The following is an 18,384-nucleotide window of genomic DNA, read 5'->3' as shown; positions in this document are numbered from 1 at the left end:
GGCAACGAGCCTATTTTTACCAAACAGCACATGCTGAACTTAGCAGAAAAAAATGTTACTACAATGCCATTTATCATTGCATTCTTGTGCAACAGAGACTATTATGAAACAACAGTAATTAACGTTAAGATGAAGTGAAAGTTAAACTCACAAGGGAGGCAATTGTGGATCTTTTATTAAATATAAAAACTTGTTTGTGGTTTAGAGTGTCTCTTCATATTCCTCTTTCTCACAAACAAAATGTAGACTCAACCAAAGTATTTTCAGCCCTATAAAAATCTCTGCATAGGAAGGATAATTTTTTACTGATCTGTGAACAGTGTTTCAATCAATAAGCATGGATCTAAACTGTTTTTGAAAGACAGGTTTCAGATGTTAAACGGCCAGTGTGTGTGTGTGCGAGCTTCACAGCATTGAGTGAAGCTTGGCTGAATTCTGTGAATAAGATTACATGGGCAAAACACACACACACGCACACACACACACACACACACACACACACTTTATGCTGGGTAGTAGAAAGAAAACACACCTCTACTATGCACACTGAAACACATCTTCATTTCCACATGAAATGCAAAAGTCATTATTTCTGAATAACTAGGACACACCCCACACACACACAAACACACACAACGCACCCAGTGTCTTCTATCCTAATCTCTCTGACCCAGATCATCTGACCCTTCCCCATCATCCATAAAGCAGACAAGCTAAATTAAGGACACACACAGACAGGCAGTGCCAGGCCACCCAATGCAGCAGCTGCTCCCCCTACTGCTGGTAATGTGTGAAACACCAAGAATATAATACAGCCATGTATGTATGTATGCACTGTTTAATGCAAAGTTACCAAACTACAGAAAAGTACAAATCCTCATAACGTCCAACATTTATTGTGATATGACCAATAAAAAGAAACCATGCAGTAAACTTAAAGCTTAAGACCTGGAAAAGCAAACCAAGTCCTGTATTTTGTATAAATTCAAAGAGAAGAGAGACACTGAACTTACATTTGGCGTTTGATGTATTCTTTAAGTAAATTCTCCTCGATCGTATACATCTGCACGCGATTACCGTCGTCATAGTAATAGACCATGTTAGACTGAACTGTGGACCCATCCAGGTACAAGTCCCGGTAACTGTGGGAGTAGTCAAAACGACCTGAAAGAAAGAAAGAAAAAAAAACAAAAAAACATTTTTGTACATATACTTGACACTGAATACTTGAAACCAAAACACTAAAATAAAGTTGTATGACTCAATTTCAAGCCATCCTAGGTGTACATGACTTTCAATCGGAGTAATATAAAAAAATGTCCTGGCTCTTTCAAGCTTTATAATGGCAGCGGATGGGGTTTAAGATTTTGAAGTCCAATAAAAAGAGGATAAATCCAACATAATGTGCTCCAAAAGGCTCCCGGGGGTTAATAAAGGCCTTCTGAAGTGAAGCTATTGTTTTTTTTTTTGTAAGAAAAATATCCATTATTTCTTTAACTTTATAAAATGTAATATCTAGCTATATATCTATCACGAGAGATGATATAGGATGTAGGCATAGCACAGGCTCCGGTGAGAATATTCTAGTCTCATGAGAACCAAGTTTTGTTTACAGCAAAGGCTCTTGGCTTATATCGAAATCCTCCAACATTTTTCTTTACAAATCCCTAGTTTTTACCCTTAAGTCCTACATCTTCCACTGGAATGCCACTCTCTCGCGAACACACATATGTCAATTAGCCGAATCTAGAGATTGTGTTTTATAAAAGTTTTAAATATAGATATTATTCTTACAAAAGCATAGATTATCTTCAGAAAGCCTTTATTAACCCCTCGGTGTCGTGTGGAGTACTTTGGTGGATTTATGCACTTTTATTGGACTTCAAAATCTTAAAACCCCATCCTAAAACCCCATTCCATAAACTTGGAAGAGCCAGGACATTTTTTAATGAAACTCCGATTGTATTTATCTAAAAGCAGAAAGTCATATACACCTAGGATGGCTTGAGGGTGAGTAACTCATTGGGTAGTTTTAATTTTGTGGGTGAACAATTGCTTTAAGGCCCCGGTATACTGCAAACGAAATCGAAGAACGAACTGATATGATGGGCCCTGAAAAACGCTTATGTTGCCTTAACAAAAAATAATACTGAAATTCAGTGCATTTTGTTTACAAGAGTGTCATAATGACAATTTTTTTTAATTCTTTAATTAGGGTGTATTCACACCAGGAAAGTCTAGTTCACTTGCTTTGGTCCAGATCAAACACAATGTTGATTTATTTTTTTTTGTTTGGTGCGGTTCACTTTCACACTTCCCTTTTTGCAAGTGAACCAGAAATTGTAAACAAAACCACACGTGTGCTTAAAGTCATCCATTCATTGGTTCATCCATTCCACCATACCAGAGTTGGTTTGGAAGTGGACTGAGACCACCTCTTCAGCTGGGTCTCGGTACGGTTGTTTGGTGTGCACCCGAGTGCGACTGCTGTATTCACACCTGCCCAAAGGATCCGCACCAAGGGGGGAAACGAACTTGAGTTCGCTTCAATCGAACCAAACAAGACAGGTGTGAATACACCAAGTCATTTTAAAAGTCTGACTGAGAATTGATGTGTAGGTTGTTTAGGGATGTTTATTGGTAACCTCGTCCACGACCTCTGCCTCGGCCGCGACCTTTGCCCCTGCCCCTGGGGCCTCCGCGGACACTGCTGCCCTCGCTGCGAACGCTCGCTGAGTCCTCAAAGAAATCTCTCTCTCTCCGCCAGCCTGAGGAACACACAAAAGAAAAGGACAGAATAAGAACTGATATTAACAGTGTAAAATATTTAAAGTCATCTTGAATTAAAAAATTAACACTAAAGTCTCAGCAGCACTTATGCTGCACAAACACCTCACGTTTGGGTAAAACCTGATAATCATGTTTTCCAGCATGATTTGGAAGTCATGAGATTCAATGAAAGCAAAAACTTATGACTGCCGATGCAAAGCAGTTTATATAAATTCATGACATATATTTATTTATTTAATTTGTGACCTAGAAAACTTCCGTATTTAATTAGTTCACAGTATTTATTTGTTTAAAATCATATTATAATTTGTAATCAACAATGAACATTTGTACCCCACTATATTCATGCTAAATTCTGATTAGTACATAGGTACATAAACAGTGCGGTCTCTTCATATCTATGTGTTTTAAGAAAAAGAAAATGCAAAAAAAAGAAAGAGAAAGAAGCTTTCCAAAACCAGCCTAGGGGCTTTTAGTAATGCCTTTATATCCTCCTGCAGATGTCTTGCCATAACATTTAGACAATAATTCACAGCAAATTACCCCACACTAACATCTAAAGACAAATTAATGTGAGATTTATGAAGAAATGAAGAAACCATTTAATTAAGTAATCAGTATTGTGTAATACTTCAAGAATATTGATTGTCTGAGTGTGTGACTATGTGCACATGTGTGTATGTGTTAAGACATGCGTGTGTGATTTAATGCATTAACGCGTCTAAAACCCGCCCAGGCATCATGAGAATTTCTAAGCACTCATTTCTTTCAGCGTCTGTCTTTTCTCTCTCTTTTTTTAGCTGGAGGTTGCTGGTACACGTGTGATCATGTTCAAGTTCCCACATTTTTCCCTAAAGTTTATAGAAGTGTTATGAAGGTGTGGCGAGTCATTTTTTTCCCACGTCCACCCTTTTTTTCATCTTAAGAAATGAATAGCACTTCTGACAAGTTTTTTTTTTTAACCATTTGATAAATGACTCACAAAATTGGACAGATGTTTAAAATTTTTAACAATTAAGGGTTTTAGTACAAGGGTAGTTACCTTTGACCCCTACCCATAACTCTACATCACTGTTCCCTTTACATGCCATTGTTATTTTGAAAGTTTGAAAGATTATTATCTTGTGTAATGAAAAGATTTTTCTTTTTTTAACAGTTAGTCCATCTACAGGCTAAAAAAAGGCAATATTACTGTGCATATTTCCAACAAGAGATAAAAAGTTAATGTCATCTGTATTACCTCCTCTCCTACGGGGGGCACTGTTGTGCGTATCCTCTCCATTCTCTGTCTCCTGTTCGTTCGAAAGTCCTGTGATTGTCTCCGACTGTGCCTCCCTGTTCTCCTTACTGTCGCTCCCATCACTTCCGCTCTCCTTCTCTCTCTTCTCTTCACCGCTGTCCTTCTTCCTCTCCCTCCATCCGGACGTCCCTTTCCTCACCTGCACGTTTATCACATTCTGCTGAGGAGCACAATCAAATCAATCTCTCAGTAAATTAAACCTGAACTTAGAAGAATGAAGCCAGCAGTCCAGTCAGTGAAAACGAACACAGATACATTTCTTCCACAGGTCTGAAGGCACCAGATATGGAATGAACACGCCACGAGATGTGCATAAAGGATTTGTTTCATAGATCTTAACTCTGACATAAAAACTGACAAAAACATGCAGAAAGAGAGACATAAAGGCATTGTTTATTTACTCAAGACATTTTTTTTCTTCCATAGAACACCAAAGTTGATGTTAAGTTGAATGTCCAGGCTGCTCTTTCCTATTCAATTAAAGTGAACGGGGATCTATACAATAATGGTCAAAAGTGGTCTATATTATTTGTGTGCTATATCCCATATAATCTTTTGAAGAACTTTGAATGCACACAAGTGTGTTGGGAAAAGTTACTTTTAAAAGTAATGCACTATAATATTGTTACTAATTGTTATTTGGTTACTTTTATGGAAAGTAATGCATTGCGTTAGTTTTTGCCACCTGTGCTTGCTTATTTTAATATTTTTTTTTATTTATGTGTTATTTAACTACTTTACTAGTTACTTGAAAAAGTAATCCAATTACGTTTTGCCTTTTGAAGAAGAAAAAACAAATAAAGATGCTTCCAAATTGACATCTGAAATAAATTAATTATATTATTATAACCAATTAATGTATATAATGTTTCCTAATTACTTTTTTTCACAAATAGTAATTTTCTACTTTAAACCTGACAAAACAACAAAAATTTATATTCATTATAGAATTTGAAATTTACATACAGGATTCAGGTTTTCTGAGACTAAAGTATAAACAGTAGAAATCATACACAGCTGCTCTTCAGATTCAAGCTGGACATACTGAGAAATTAGTAATTATTATAATGTCCCAATATCAAAACTCTAATGGTAATAAAATAATGTGTCACTCTTTCCATTATGTAAATCAAATAATAAAGGCCTGGAACTGAACAAACTTGAATACAAAACAGTACAATTTTAATTTAAATGCAGTGTCTTCCTCACCTCCTTATTGGCAATTTCTCCGGGGGTCGGCCAGTTTGTGATGTCACTGAAGTCACTTGACTGCACATGGAAATTAAAGAAAGAGAGAAACAAAGTTACATCTGTACTGAAAGTTCTCATCCTTCTCCACGATCTATTACTACAACAGCCAACTCCTGTTTAAGAATATAAACGGGAAACACACAAAACTAACATCACCCCCATTTGATTTGAACAAACAGAAAAATAAAAAAGCAGGATCATTCCCTAATGATTGTCAACTGAAAGGCAATAGTAGATGCATGCTATCTCAACATCCAGTTTGAATGATTTATGAAGAGGCAGCTGCTCCACTCCACTGACCTCTATGCGTCAAATACTCCTGAAGTCGAGTTTCCACACTACATGACAACTTTAGTTCAGTATTTAACACAGAAAACATCATTTTGACTCTGTGGGGGAAGTGTGGCTTTTGCTTTCTCGGAGATCATTTCACCTTCTATTACCGGAGGAACGTCAATCATTCCTCAAGCCGTGAAGCAATCCAGAATTCCAAGTGGCATATCGGATTCCACTATCGTCCTAAAATTGGTCCTGGGTGTCCCAGATGCTACAGCTAGACGATAGAAAATGGTATAACCGATGTGAACTAACAAGGCTAAACTAAACTAAAACACATGAGGGATGAACACTGAATAATATAATAATGTACAAGGGAACCTGTCAAGTGGTGTATGTGTGTGTAAGTGGAGACAAACTAACATGCTATGGAGTCAGTCAAAGGGACAACTCTACTGCCCCTGTTAGGACTAAATCTGAGCCCTCTATGTGCTCTCTCTGGAATGGCCCGCTGAGGTAAAAGTCAAAAACTCATGTGCTGACTCTCTGTTGACTATCACCCACACAAAAGACTGAACAGAGCGAGCAAATGTCCACTTAAATACAAACAGAAGCCAAGCTGCTCAATAACTGTCAGCTGCTGACCCCTGATCCAGACCAGGACATCCAGAAACTAGAATGTTACACAAACAGACTGGAGGAAAAAACTGCCACTTTTACAAATAGACACAAAAAAAAGAGAGAGAGAGATGTCCATATGGATTTACATAGTATTTATAATTAATGACAGGGATTAAAGTTGATTGTTTTATCCCCATTAAACAAATAAATGCAGGTCACATGGCCTCCACTGTTAGTGATCCACTGCTTAAAAATGACTAACCTTACTGGTCTTCCTCGGCCTGGGTTTGCTGGCACGGACAACTTTGGTAGGACTCTGGGGTTCTGTGGACAGATAACAAAACCAAGTGAGAGATTATGTTTGATATAGTTCATTAGAGAAAGCAAGAAAGGCATTTTTATTTTATATTGCCATTGTTGTTATTATTATACCATGACAGGTCGAAGTGACGTTTGCAAAGTTGAGAAATATTGACTTCTGCAGAGTTAAGAAACTACAAATGCAGATCTATGGCAGTCCACCACTGAGTGTGAGGCCTGTCATAAATGCTTAAATGTGTCTTTGCCTGTGGACACGTGCAGTATGACCTAGACTAGGGCTGGGCGATATATCGAATATTAGCGATACTATCGGAATAATTTTGACGACGATGTACAATTTGAATATATCGGGAATATCGAATATTTCAAATTCAAGCATACTTTCCCAAAAGAACGCGCCGAATGTCCAAAAAAGGAACCTGTAACTGCTGACTACGCCCCTCTACTACGAGAGCTGTAATGATAGCGGTTGCCAGATAACAAGAGTTTAAATCTCCCAATCAGAGCTCCAGTGTTACAAGGATACATTTTCTGCCTGGTGTTTGCTTTATTTTAAGCAATCTGGCAACCATGCGCACGTGCACACTCCTCATTGCGGAAGAGCCGCCGACGATAATCTGAAAACACTAACAAGCTGGAATTGAGCGATCTAATGAAAGCGTCGTTCAGCCGGTCTGTGTTCTGTCGTGAGATCTCAACTGTATTGTTTGCATTTGTGATCGCAAAATAAATGCACTTACTCGACCGCTGATGTTTGAATAGAGAAACATAGGCTATGGCCATTTGGAATTACTATTGGGGAATTTCACTGATATGTTTACCAGTTTCCATTATATAGACAGAGAAAATGCAAAAGTCTTTGGTATTCATTTATATATATTTATATATAAGAAATAGCTATGTGCTTCAGCAACTAGCTCCCCATCTAAGAGGGTTTTTAGTGTCAGTAAGAACATAGTTTCATGCCACAGAGCTTCTCTTAAAACCACAGACAGTTGACAGACTTGTGTTCTTAGCTTAAAAACTTGTTAAAAAATTAAAATAAAATACTTATCCCAGTTGCATAGTTTAAATTGTGAATTGCATGCACTAAAAAGTTGACAGAATGCACTTTCTGTAACTGTTACTTAATTTGCACTGCTTCAGTTACATATAGGCCTACATGTATTCATTAATAAAAAGCAGTAAGTGATCTCTTGGTCTAGATTTTTTAACTGCTTAAATTAGCTGTTTAATCTAAATGTTTTTTTTTTTTTTATGGGCAAAAGAAAATCATGTTTTATTTTTTATTATTTAAATGCAAACATATCGAGATATATATCGAATATCGTAAAAAATTTGACAATATCGAGATATTTTTTTTTGTATATCGCCCAGCCCTAACCTAGACCTTCTAAGTTTGAATAAAGTGATACTGATTCTTTGAGGGCATTTACACATTAAACCAACTCCTACATATTACACACGCATCTGTACAGTAACCACCTTTTAAAACAATTTTTAAAAAGGAAAAACTTGAGCAATGTCATAGCAATGCCTTATAACACTTGGTAAAACACCTCTCCAGGCTTTACAGGGCACACAACACACTATTTCAAAACAGCTGTTAATACATAAGTGTCTGGATTATCTATAAAACACCTCCAGGCTACAAAGTTTAGTTAATTAATAGCTCAAAGTATGATCATAAATACTGCATTTCTTTATTCACGTGACTCATGAATGAATACTGGATTTTCATCCTCCGGGTATACCAGATCTGTGCTTAAAATCTACAAACGTCTCTCTCTCGCTGTGTCCAGTGTCGGTTGTTCAATACATACTAAGTGATCGGTCAATTATGTGGGAACAGCTTCACTTCGACTGTAAAGGCACACGCCAGCACCTGCACAGCAAGGTCATGCATCCACACACGTAAAACATTAACTTCCTTTGTGAGATGAAGCAGCAAACAAAATTTCTATGAGGGCCAGTGAAAGTGGAGTCATCCGTGGTATTCAAATCCCCCCAACACAATGACAACACAACACGGCCCCTATGGGTTTTTGTGCCGCTGTTCACACAACCAAGAAACCGGCTACATCCTCGCAAACTTCCCCCACCATAATCACAGTCACACTAGCAGATATAAACAGCGTTTAGTTTTTTTTAAACAGCAGGAGAAATATGATGTTAATGATAACAGTGTAACTGTTGGTGTAGTCTAGCCTAATCTATTTAAAAAGACAAGAACGATCTCGCTAAGGAACTTAGCATAATGTATGTGACACAACTGTATGTCTGACTTTAATGAACATATATCCTTTCATTACAACATCGGGGGCTTTTCAATTGCACAGGAGGAGTTTAAATTCTTTGTGGTTGTGGAGAAACGATCATGAACGCTTTAAGATTAACATACTGGTCTTAAATGATCACATGAAATCAGCTTTATTCTTCAAAAGTAAAGCAGCATTCAAAGCTTTTTCCCTGTGGGAGAATCAAACACTACTTTGTTGAAATTGCCAACAAAACCGGTTCAAATTTCTTTACTTATTTAAAAAAAGCTGTCAGGATTAAACAGGCAATAGAGAGGGACGCCCATTCCTGGGAGTGTCCGGGGTCCTTTATCATTACTGAAAGGATGGCCTGTATTGATAAGGCACTGGGCGCTTGCTGACAGTGTGGGGTGTGACTATACATACAAACTTACTGATACTGTCCCACTGAAACCTTTCTGTCAGTAAATACGGCCTGAGGCTTAATAACGTAATCTGATGCAAATGTTCATTTAAATCACTAAAATGTCAAGCCAGAAGTATTATATAAAGCCAGTTAGGTTGCTATTGCTATGCCAATAAATATAAGCTTAACAAAAGTTTGTCAAGTAACTAGGGTCAACAACATGCTCAAGAAAAAAAAAAAAAAAATGCAATTATAAAAAAAATATCTAAGATGTACTCTTTATGTTCATGTAGGTAGAGCTGCAACTAATGATTATTTTTTTCTGTCGACTAATCTAACGATTATTTTTTCGATTAGTCGACTACTCTAACGATTATTTTTATTACAATAAATAATCTAATGTTCTTTTTTTGATTAGCTAATGAATCCTTTGGATAACTTTACAAAAAAATCTAAGTACAACTTCTAATATAATATTTCAACCTTAATTCATTTTCAACCAATGTGGTTGAAGTTTTTACAGTATACAAAAATAAGAGGCAAAGAAAATTATTTTACTATGGTAAATATGAGTTTACGATAGCGTTTATAATTAAACCACAGTAGCCAAAAAAATTTACAGTTGTCTGAGATGTCATGAAATGTTCTTTAGCATCACAAACCATAAAATGTAGTCAGGGTTCTGCTATGGTTTAGCATGGTTTCCAGAGATCTGGAGCTGATTCGGGGTAGCTCTGTGGTCCGTGACTGTTGTCTCGCGGCGCGCTGTTTTTTAAAGGGCCGTTCACATATTCACAAGTTCGTTATTTCCAATGTAGGCGCACTCATAATGGAAGCGACGCGGTCGCGACGCACATGCGAAAACAGGCGCGTTCGCACCGCATCGAGTTAAAAACATCTCAACTTTTCAAAATGCAGCAAGCGCACCGCGGCTCATGTGATAAGAACTAACCAATCAGCTTCATTCTTTCCCGTAACAACGTTGAAAGCTCAGCTAAGATGAAGGAACTGCTGATCATAGCTATATATGGATTGCCATTTTGAAATAAATTTAGTAGCAGAGCTACTGCAAGCGAATTTTAGTGCTGCAAATCCATTTATCCTTTGCTGAAATTTCCGCGTCTTCATGGAGAGAGCACGTCATGGTTGCTTAGCAACGGCAGACGCCCCAGGAGCACTTCTGCCTGAGCGCTTTGGAAAGGAGAAAGCGAAGCGACTAGCGTTTTCCACGCGTTTTTAGGCGCGTTATGTGAACGGCCCCTAACGCGTGTTCGAAACCAGTGCCAATACAGACTTACTTTATTTTTTATTTTATCGTTACTTCAGCCGCTACGGGTGATCATACCAATAACTTGTAATCTTTACAAGAATATCAGAATCATGCAATGAGCAAGTCTGCGTTTATTAGACACTTAATAATAATAATATCATCACATCAGTTTGTGCTTTTTTGAATCTGCTGCGGTTGTTCCATCACATCTGCAGCAGAGACCGGAACCAGGAAGTTGGTCACAGATAACACGGTAACCAGTTAAACCGTAACACCGGAGAGCGCCAGGATGTTTTTTCTTCTGAGGTGCTCGTGCATCGCATTTGTGCTGCCGTGGTACACCATATCGGTTTTGCAAAGGGAACAAAGGGCCATTTTATTTGGCCTCTGTTTTAAGCATTCCTATACTTTCCTATACATTCCTATAACAGTGGTCTCTGTTTTTGTGATAGAATGCAACTTTCTCCATTCCCAGTATGCCATTACGCGAGATATAAACAGTGTGACGCGTCGACGCATTTCACGCATGTCAAAGTATTTTTGTAGTCGACGTAATCGATGACGTCGGCGCGTCGTTGCAGCACTACATGTACACTACAACTTAATTTGTGAAGGTTTTAAAATTAATTTGTTTAAAAATGTCAAGTGGTGTAACTATTAAGTAAAACATTCTATTCACAGTTTTCAACATTGAAAATATTTTTTAACCCCATATTAGAAAATTAAAATATCAGCATATTAGAATGATTTCTAGATAGAATGATCTAGGTTTTCTATTAGTGATGCACCGAAATGAAAATTCTGCGCCGAAACCGAAAACGCATATATATATTGCTTGGATTTAATGGATCTGAATTGAAAAATCACAATATAATAATCAAACTTTTATTAACAGTTACATAAAACATAAAATATTTTTTTACAATAAATATAAATAATAATTATTCTTCAAGTTTTATGTACCATCAAATAAAATAGTTTTTTAAAAAATTGTGCAAAAAGATTTTTGCAGAACAAATGTTACATATTGCAACTTTGGTATCCTCTCGTATAGGGCTGTCACTTTTGTGAAAAAAAAATCCTGTTCGATTTTTGAGACATAGGCAAAGTGTTCAATGAATCGTTAGTAAATTGCCTATATTTGGCGTTGATCCGTTTTTCAATGCCAAATATAGGCAAATCCACCGACAACTAAACAGGCATTAGGGCGAACGTAAAGAGGGCGCTTGAGACGCGCACAAGTCAGCAATGTGGACTGCCATAACATCAATGAAAAACATTACTGAAGGCTACATTGATATTATGCACTAATAGGCTCTGTGTGTGTGTGTGTGTGTGTCGGAACCTGCAGTTGCTGTGTGACGCGCGTTCGCTGCGAGCGTATAGTGACGAGCTGGACGCGCTCCGAGAGAAGGCCGTTAAAATCGATTCCCTGTTTTCGTAACTTGTGTTGGTTGGTCCGATCGATTGTGCAGCTTTTGTGACAAGCTTTTTTTGATTGTGACAGCCCTTTGACATGCTTAATCTTTGATAGGCAGACGCGTGATAACAGCTCGACCGTGAGTGAAACCTAAGCGCTTGCTCACGGATGAGAGGGGCGGGTGACATTCATTTTCGGTTTACGTTTTCGGCTGTTTTTTTTTTATTTCGGCCCGAAACCGATAATGCCATTTCTGCCGAAAATTTTCGGCGGCCGAAATTTCGGTGCACCCCTATTTTCTATCTAGGGTCATGTGACAATTAAAGGGATAGTTCACCTAAAAATTTTAATTCTGTCATTAATAACTCACCCTCCTGTCGTTCCAAACCTGTAAGACCTTCGTTCATCTTCGGAACACAGATTAAAATATTTTGGTGAATTCCAAGAGCTCGGTCAAGGTTCAGAAACGTAGTAAGGACATCGTTAAAATAATCCACGTAACATCATTCATTCATGAGACGAGGCTTTCTGCAACTGACCTATCCGTAAGCCCCTCCCCTTGAACGCAGATAAGCCAATGGCAGTTCAGTATCAGCTGCACCGAGAACGGAACTTCATAAAGAAAAACACTGGAAAATCTATGTGCCTAGGGTACTTGTAACACTAATTTCAGTTATCCTGAGAGCATAGGCAATGGCATTTATTTTATTCCATTTCCAAATCCAACCAAAGCAGAGCAAAATGTCTCATTCTACCCCAATCACAATGAAGACGAAAACGTTCAATTTCTGGTTGTCATACTTATACATTCATTAAATTACACATTTCATCTGCTAAAACAGAACTTTAATGTCATAAGGTATCTCTGGCTAAAACTAGCTAGTGTTAGCATTAAAGTTACTGAGTCCATGCTAACGTACAAACCTAAATAGTGAACTGCTATCACGTCACATACCATGCAAAGTCAAAAACACATAAACGAAGGTCTATATGAGAGTGCCTCTCCATATTAATCTGGTTAAATGTAAATAAATTTAATCTTACTCTGCAGTATATGAACAGTGCTGATCTGGGATGATGTCATTGCGATCGTGACGACCGTAATATAATTCTCCCATTTACATTATGATCTGTATTTTAACATACTTATTTTCAAGATCTTTTATAGGCCTATATTCCTGCATGACATATTTAAGTCCCACTCGAAGGTCTATCTGTGTCCCAAATTGATCAGAAACACTTCTGAAGGTGGTTTTCACTGAAAGCTGTCATTGTAAGACAATGAACAACTCCGTTTGTTTGAGTCAGCAACAGTAACTAAGGGGGGCGGGACTTACCGATAGGGCAATTGAGCGGCCATACTGAGTGTTGCATTTTTCCCCATTCAAAACTATAGGAGTGACAGGTCTTGGGTATTCTATAATGCAACCTATTTCACAGATAAGTTGTTTGCATTCAGGTCAAAGTGTAACAGCATAAACAATGTATCCACGTACATAAGTTGCATACGTGTTTACATATTTGATACTCTCCTAAATGGCACCAGGGTGACAAAAAGGAGACAAATTGTTGAATAAAATAATTATTTTTGTTTTCTTTGCACACAAAAAGCATTCTTGTACCTTTGTAAAATCAAGGTTAAACCACTGATGTCACAATGATTATTTTAACGATGTCTAACTATGTTTCTGGACCTTGATCATGTTAGGATTCTTGCTGTCTATGGGAGGGTCAGAGAGCTCTCAGAATTCATCTAAAATATCTTCATTTGTGTTCTGAAGATGAATAAAGGTCTTACGGGCTTGAAACGACATGAGGGTGAGTACTAAATTACAGAATTTAAATTTTTGGGTGAATATCCCTTTAAGATAAAATACATTACAATAGAAAAGTTATTTTTCAATTTTAATAAAAATTCATTATAATCACAATCATAAAAGCAGCCTTAACCATGAAAGGCTTCATTTAAAAAACATCTTTCCATCCGTAAACATTTGAAAGGTAGTGTAATACAAACACTGCACCACCTACAACTAGAAAGTTTGAAAATGTGACATTCACATTGAGCCACAAAAGTTTATAACCTCAAAGATGACCACATACAGGTATCACTACAGTAAAAGCACACAAAGCTGTTCACAAAAAAACCCAATGGTTGTTTGACGGGGGGCAGTCTATTGTCAAATGTCAGCTAACAAGTCATGTGTACATACTCTAAGACCAGAGTAATGGTTGTTAAAACACTGCTATCAGTCTACGCATCTGACAGCATTCTGATCATTTAAAACAAAGCACACATTTCTGATTTTCAACACAGATCCCTGATGATCAACCTGAGAGCTTCTTTCACATCACAGTCCCATCTGCAAATACTTGGCATCATGACATGAATTCCACATTACAGAAAGCACAAAGACCTTTGGCTTAACAAGGTCAGTGATATCTACAGCTCTGTTTATTCATCAGAATAATGCCACGAACAATGCATATGGATTGACATAACTCACACAACAGACTGTATTGGTTTGGTCAAACCACAAAGGAGAAATGCTCATTTATAATACATCTCCATTAAAACTGAAAACAAATGTTTTTTTCATAAGGAGAAACAGGAAATCAGCCATGTAATTCAGACACTCAGCTGAGGGGTTTAATCATTCAAAGACTAACATAGAGGAATTTAATCACCATACAAAACACTGATTGCCCAGGACTGGCTTGAAAACATCATCTTTATTTGACAAGATCTATCACCCAATACTGGATACAAAGGAAACAAACAGACAAAATAATGGGCAGTGATGGACTAAAAATTCAGCAATTTTGAATGATGACCTAAAGCAATCAGATCTTTTCTTCTGAGATGCACAAACTTTTTAAAGATGTTTCAATCAGCCCCTGAAATTAGATTCTCAACAAGCTAATGAACAAATCTGTATATCTGCAAATATCTTGCACTTCTGCCTTGTGATCTTACGACTGTCAGTGATGTTTAGTTATTCAAACCAAGTTATTTAAAGGTGAAGTGCCTTCTTTTTATTGCATTAACATTACCTGTTTTCAAACAGGTTTCCTACACACTTCCCCTGTCAACCATAGTCAACCAAACAGACAGTGTCACCCAAAACCATTGCCATTGTTTGAACACTGGTCCATTGCTGGAGCCAATCTATTTTTACATCAAATCAAAACAATGTGCCACAGTGTTTACACTTCATCAGGGAAGTTAAACTATGAACAGCTAAATTACAGTCATCTCTGTTTATTCTTAACATCTAAAAAAATGGTCACTCTTCACCCTATACACCAATGTACATACATAGTCTTGTTCCTAACAATCTAATGTGAACAAAACCCTTAAGATGGTCTTATCAATGGACACAGTAATATTCAGTTTAGGGAGTGGTCTAACATTAACATTCCTTTAAAACTACCATATTGTCAAAAGGTCAGCTGAACAGGTGAGCTGCACACTACCACAAACACAACGAGGATCCAGAAACCAAATGTTCTAGTACTTATGGGCCTGGTTTCATAGACAGGGCTTAGCCTAAACCAGGATTAGGCCATAGTTCAATTAGGACATTTAAGTAATTTTTATAAACATGCCTTAGAAAAAAACATTACTGGTGTGCATCTTGAGACAAAATAAAGGCACTGATATATTTTAAGATCAATCAGTACAAGTTTCTTTCATTTGAAACAACTCAGACTTGCATTTTAGTCTAGGACTAGGTTTAAGCCTTGTCTGTGAAACCGGGGGATGAAGTCTTAGCAGCTGTGTAAGCGGGGTTGAAACTTGGTGTGGAGCGGTGAGGGTGTAAAGGCCTCTCATGAGCTCCTGCTGGAGTTGCATTGCTCAGCACTCCACGTGCTCCCGTGCAACTCGATCAGACGGGTGGGGAGAGGGGTTAAATCTGCCCACATCAGCAAGTCTGTCCAAATACACCCAAAGGATCGAGGCAAACACGGGTCTGTCGGCAGAATGATGTGGGAACGGACGTTTTTGATAGGCGTTTATTCCCACTGCCACCATATTTGGTCACATAACAAATGAGGAAAAAAAAGCCCACGGGCTTCCTGACAACAACATGCAGTGAGTTTAACTTAACTAAAACAACTTAAACTTGCTCCAATCCCATTAAAGTAAAGTCTATGAGAAAATATATGAGTAACATAACAGGGACAGGATCTTATAAGTGTGTTTTACGTATTATCTAACTTTAAAAACCGCAGTGTTTTAATCACCCGAGCCAGGAGAAAACAGCATGTCAGCCAAACCAAAAACGAGATTCCGAGACTAAAAGCCTTAAACGCTGCAGTGACAGTCACAACCACTTCTAGACCCTGTCAAAAGTGTGAATAAAACAGAGAAGTGTGACTTTTATTGCTTTATACCGCATTAGAGGATTAAACAATCTGCGGTGTTAGCTCGTTGCTAAACAGCGATGTCCGATTCATGAATGAATCGTTCTTTAGAGTCGGAACTTTTCAATACGAACCAAAGCGATCTCTGAATTGTTTACGAATCGGGATGATACGACATTATCTAATGCCAGTTTTATCGAGCACCGCTTGTATCAATAAATTGTGTTTCATTCAATTAAAATGGGCAAAAATTAACTAAAGAAGCGATGAATGTCAAATCTAATTATAGCTTAGTGTTTGAACCCAGTTCATAAGTACGAAATAAACTTCATCAATTTCAAATGAAAAATCAATCAATACAATTAACACTCTTATTAATAAACATCAATAAGTGTCCAAATACTTTTTTATTAAGGGCATAATGACACACCAGGTTGCCAAGGGCGACATCATAACGTACAACAGTGTCAGAATCAGTCAATCAAACGAACTGTTCAAAGGAACCGACTCGCTGTCCAATCACTAGTGCTAACGCTAACAGACCACGCCTCCGATACTGATTGGTCCGTTTCTCTGACCATGTATGAAAAATACACTTTACAGCTATGGGCACAAAGTTTATGAATTATCATCAATTGCGAGAATAGCCTTAGTTATCACATGTTTCAAAGCACAGTTGCACGAGCACACGAAAAATGGCATAAAAGTGAAATGACAGGAGTTTAATGGCCGCTTCTGTTTGCAATAGCACATGCGAGCTAACAGAGCACATGTGTGCATGAGAATACATGCTGTAGGAGGAATAAACGTGTATCGTGAGCATACACTCCCTACCTGTTTGTATCGAGCTGTTTGTGCCATTATTAGGAGGGCACGCGTTCCTCTTCGTCCATGGGTTCACTTTTGGCGGAGGAGCCTCGATCACATTCTTCTTGGAAGTTTCTGCTTTGGGGCTTGATGCGTTCTGCTCGTTCTCCTTATCGTTCGTGTTGTCCGTGCTTAACGTTAACCCATCCGCTGTGCTTTCCATGACCCCCTGTTTCTGATGTTTAGAGTCGACCTGAGGAGGATCCTGCTGCCCCTCCTCGTGGCTCGGTCGATCAGGTTTCTTGGGTCGATCCGTGTCCGACTTGTTTTGGTTCCCTTCGCCCAAACAACTGACTGTCACGTCCAAGTCACTCGCAACTTCAGTGGTCATGTTTCAAAAGCGCAAATGCACACGCGTTGTTGTTTTCTCAATATCCAGCAATAGTTATTTTCCAGCGCAAATGGAGAAAAGGACTCGTTTAAAGCCGTTGCAGCTAGAGCACAAGTTGACAGCCAACAGCTTGAAACGCGGCGGAGAGCTGCATCGGACTTTTTCGCCTTCTTAAATGTCAAAATGCTCGATCCCTTAAAGAAGCCATGCTGTGCTATCACACTAACTGTGTACAGTAAGCCAAACGAAGAAAATAAAAACTTTACCAATGTTTCCAATCCACTTCACGATTTAGCTGATCTGCAACTCGCCTAAATGAAAGGAAATACTACGAACGGCCACGAGTCAGTGGACGAGTGTGTAGCGCCTCTCTATCGCCCCTCGCGGTCGCGCGGCGCTACTGCAGAACCGAAGAACGTGCTTGATCTAAGGCAGTGTTGCCATGTCCACTTCCTTAAAGAGGTTTGTTTTACTTGAAAAGTTAAAAGGGGTTGCATTTTTATTGTGCTTATTTCCAGAATATATTAGAACTCGATAATGCTTGGTTCCATACCACAACAAAAATGACTGACCATTAAAAGTAGATGTCAAATATGTTATTTTGCATTTAATGTTTTATAATCTAAACTTAATAAATAAAGAAATAAAAAATACAGACTGTATGTCTATACCTCACAAAATAGTTTTAATTTCCAAAACAATGTAATAATAATAATAATAACTAAATAAATAAATAAAATATGACGTCCAGTTACTGTAATTTGTGTCCTCTTTCACTTCAGTCTCTTACCTAGTTTAATTTATGTAAGTTCATTCATTGTACAATACAACACATCCACTCATTCAAGCATTTTTCTTTGTAATTCCAGTTAAGTAGTTTAATGTTTGTTTGGGTCTTGTTTTTA

At 37.9% G+C, this 18,384-nt stretch overlaps 1 protein-coding gene across 1 annotated transcript in view; it reads right to left on the bottom strand.

Moving 5' to 3' along the window:
* Window positions 1–17,869, bottom strand: part of LOC132112760 (la-related protein 1B-like) — a 30,804-nt gene extending 12,935 nt beyond the window's left edge. The window contains exons 1-7 of the mRNA XM_059520408.1: window positions 17,116–17,869; window positions 6,501–6,562; window positions 5,300–5,359; window positions 4,776–4,784; window positions 4,031–4,247; window positions 2,646–2,768; window positions 1,014–1,164 (exon numbers count right to left, since the gene is read on the bottom strand). Coding sequence (XP_059376391.1) covers window positions 1,014–1,164; window positions 2,646–2,768; window positions 4,031–4,247; window positions 4,776–4,784; window positions 5,300–5,359; window positions 6,501–6,562; window positions 17,116–17,479 — 986 coding nt within the window. The 5' untranslated portion in view covers window positions 17,480–17,869. The remainder of the gene's footprint in view (window positions 1–1,013; window positions 1,165–2,645; window positions 2,769–4,030; window positions 4,248–4,775; window positions 4,785–5,299; window positions 5,360–6,500; window positions 6,563–17,115) is intronic.
* Window positions 17,870–18,384: the final 515 nt, after the last annotated feature.

The sequence above is a fragment of the Carassius carassius genome, chromosome 32 (genome assembly GCF_963082965.1).
Source record: "Carassius carassius chromosome 32, fCarCar2.1, whole genome shotgun sequence".
NCBI classification, from domain to species: Eukaryota; Metazoa; Chordata; class Actinopteri; order Cypriniformes; family Cyprinidae; genus Carassius; species Carassius carassius.
The sequence above is the reverse complement of the archived record's forward strand: the minus strand, read 5'-3'. Positions and strand labels throughout refer to the sequence as shown.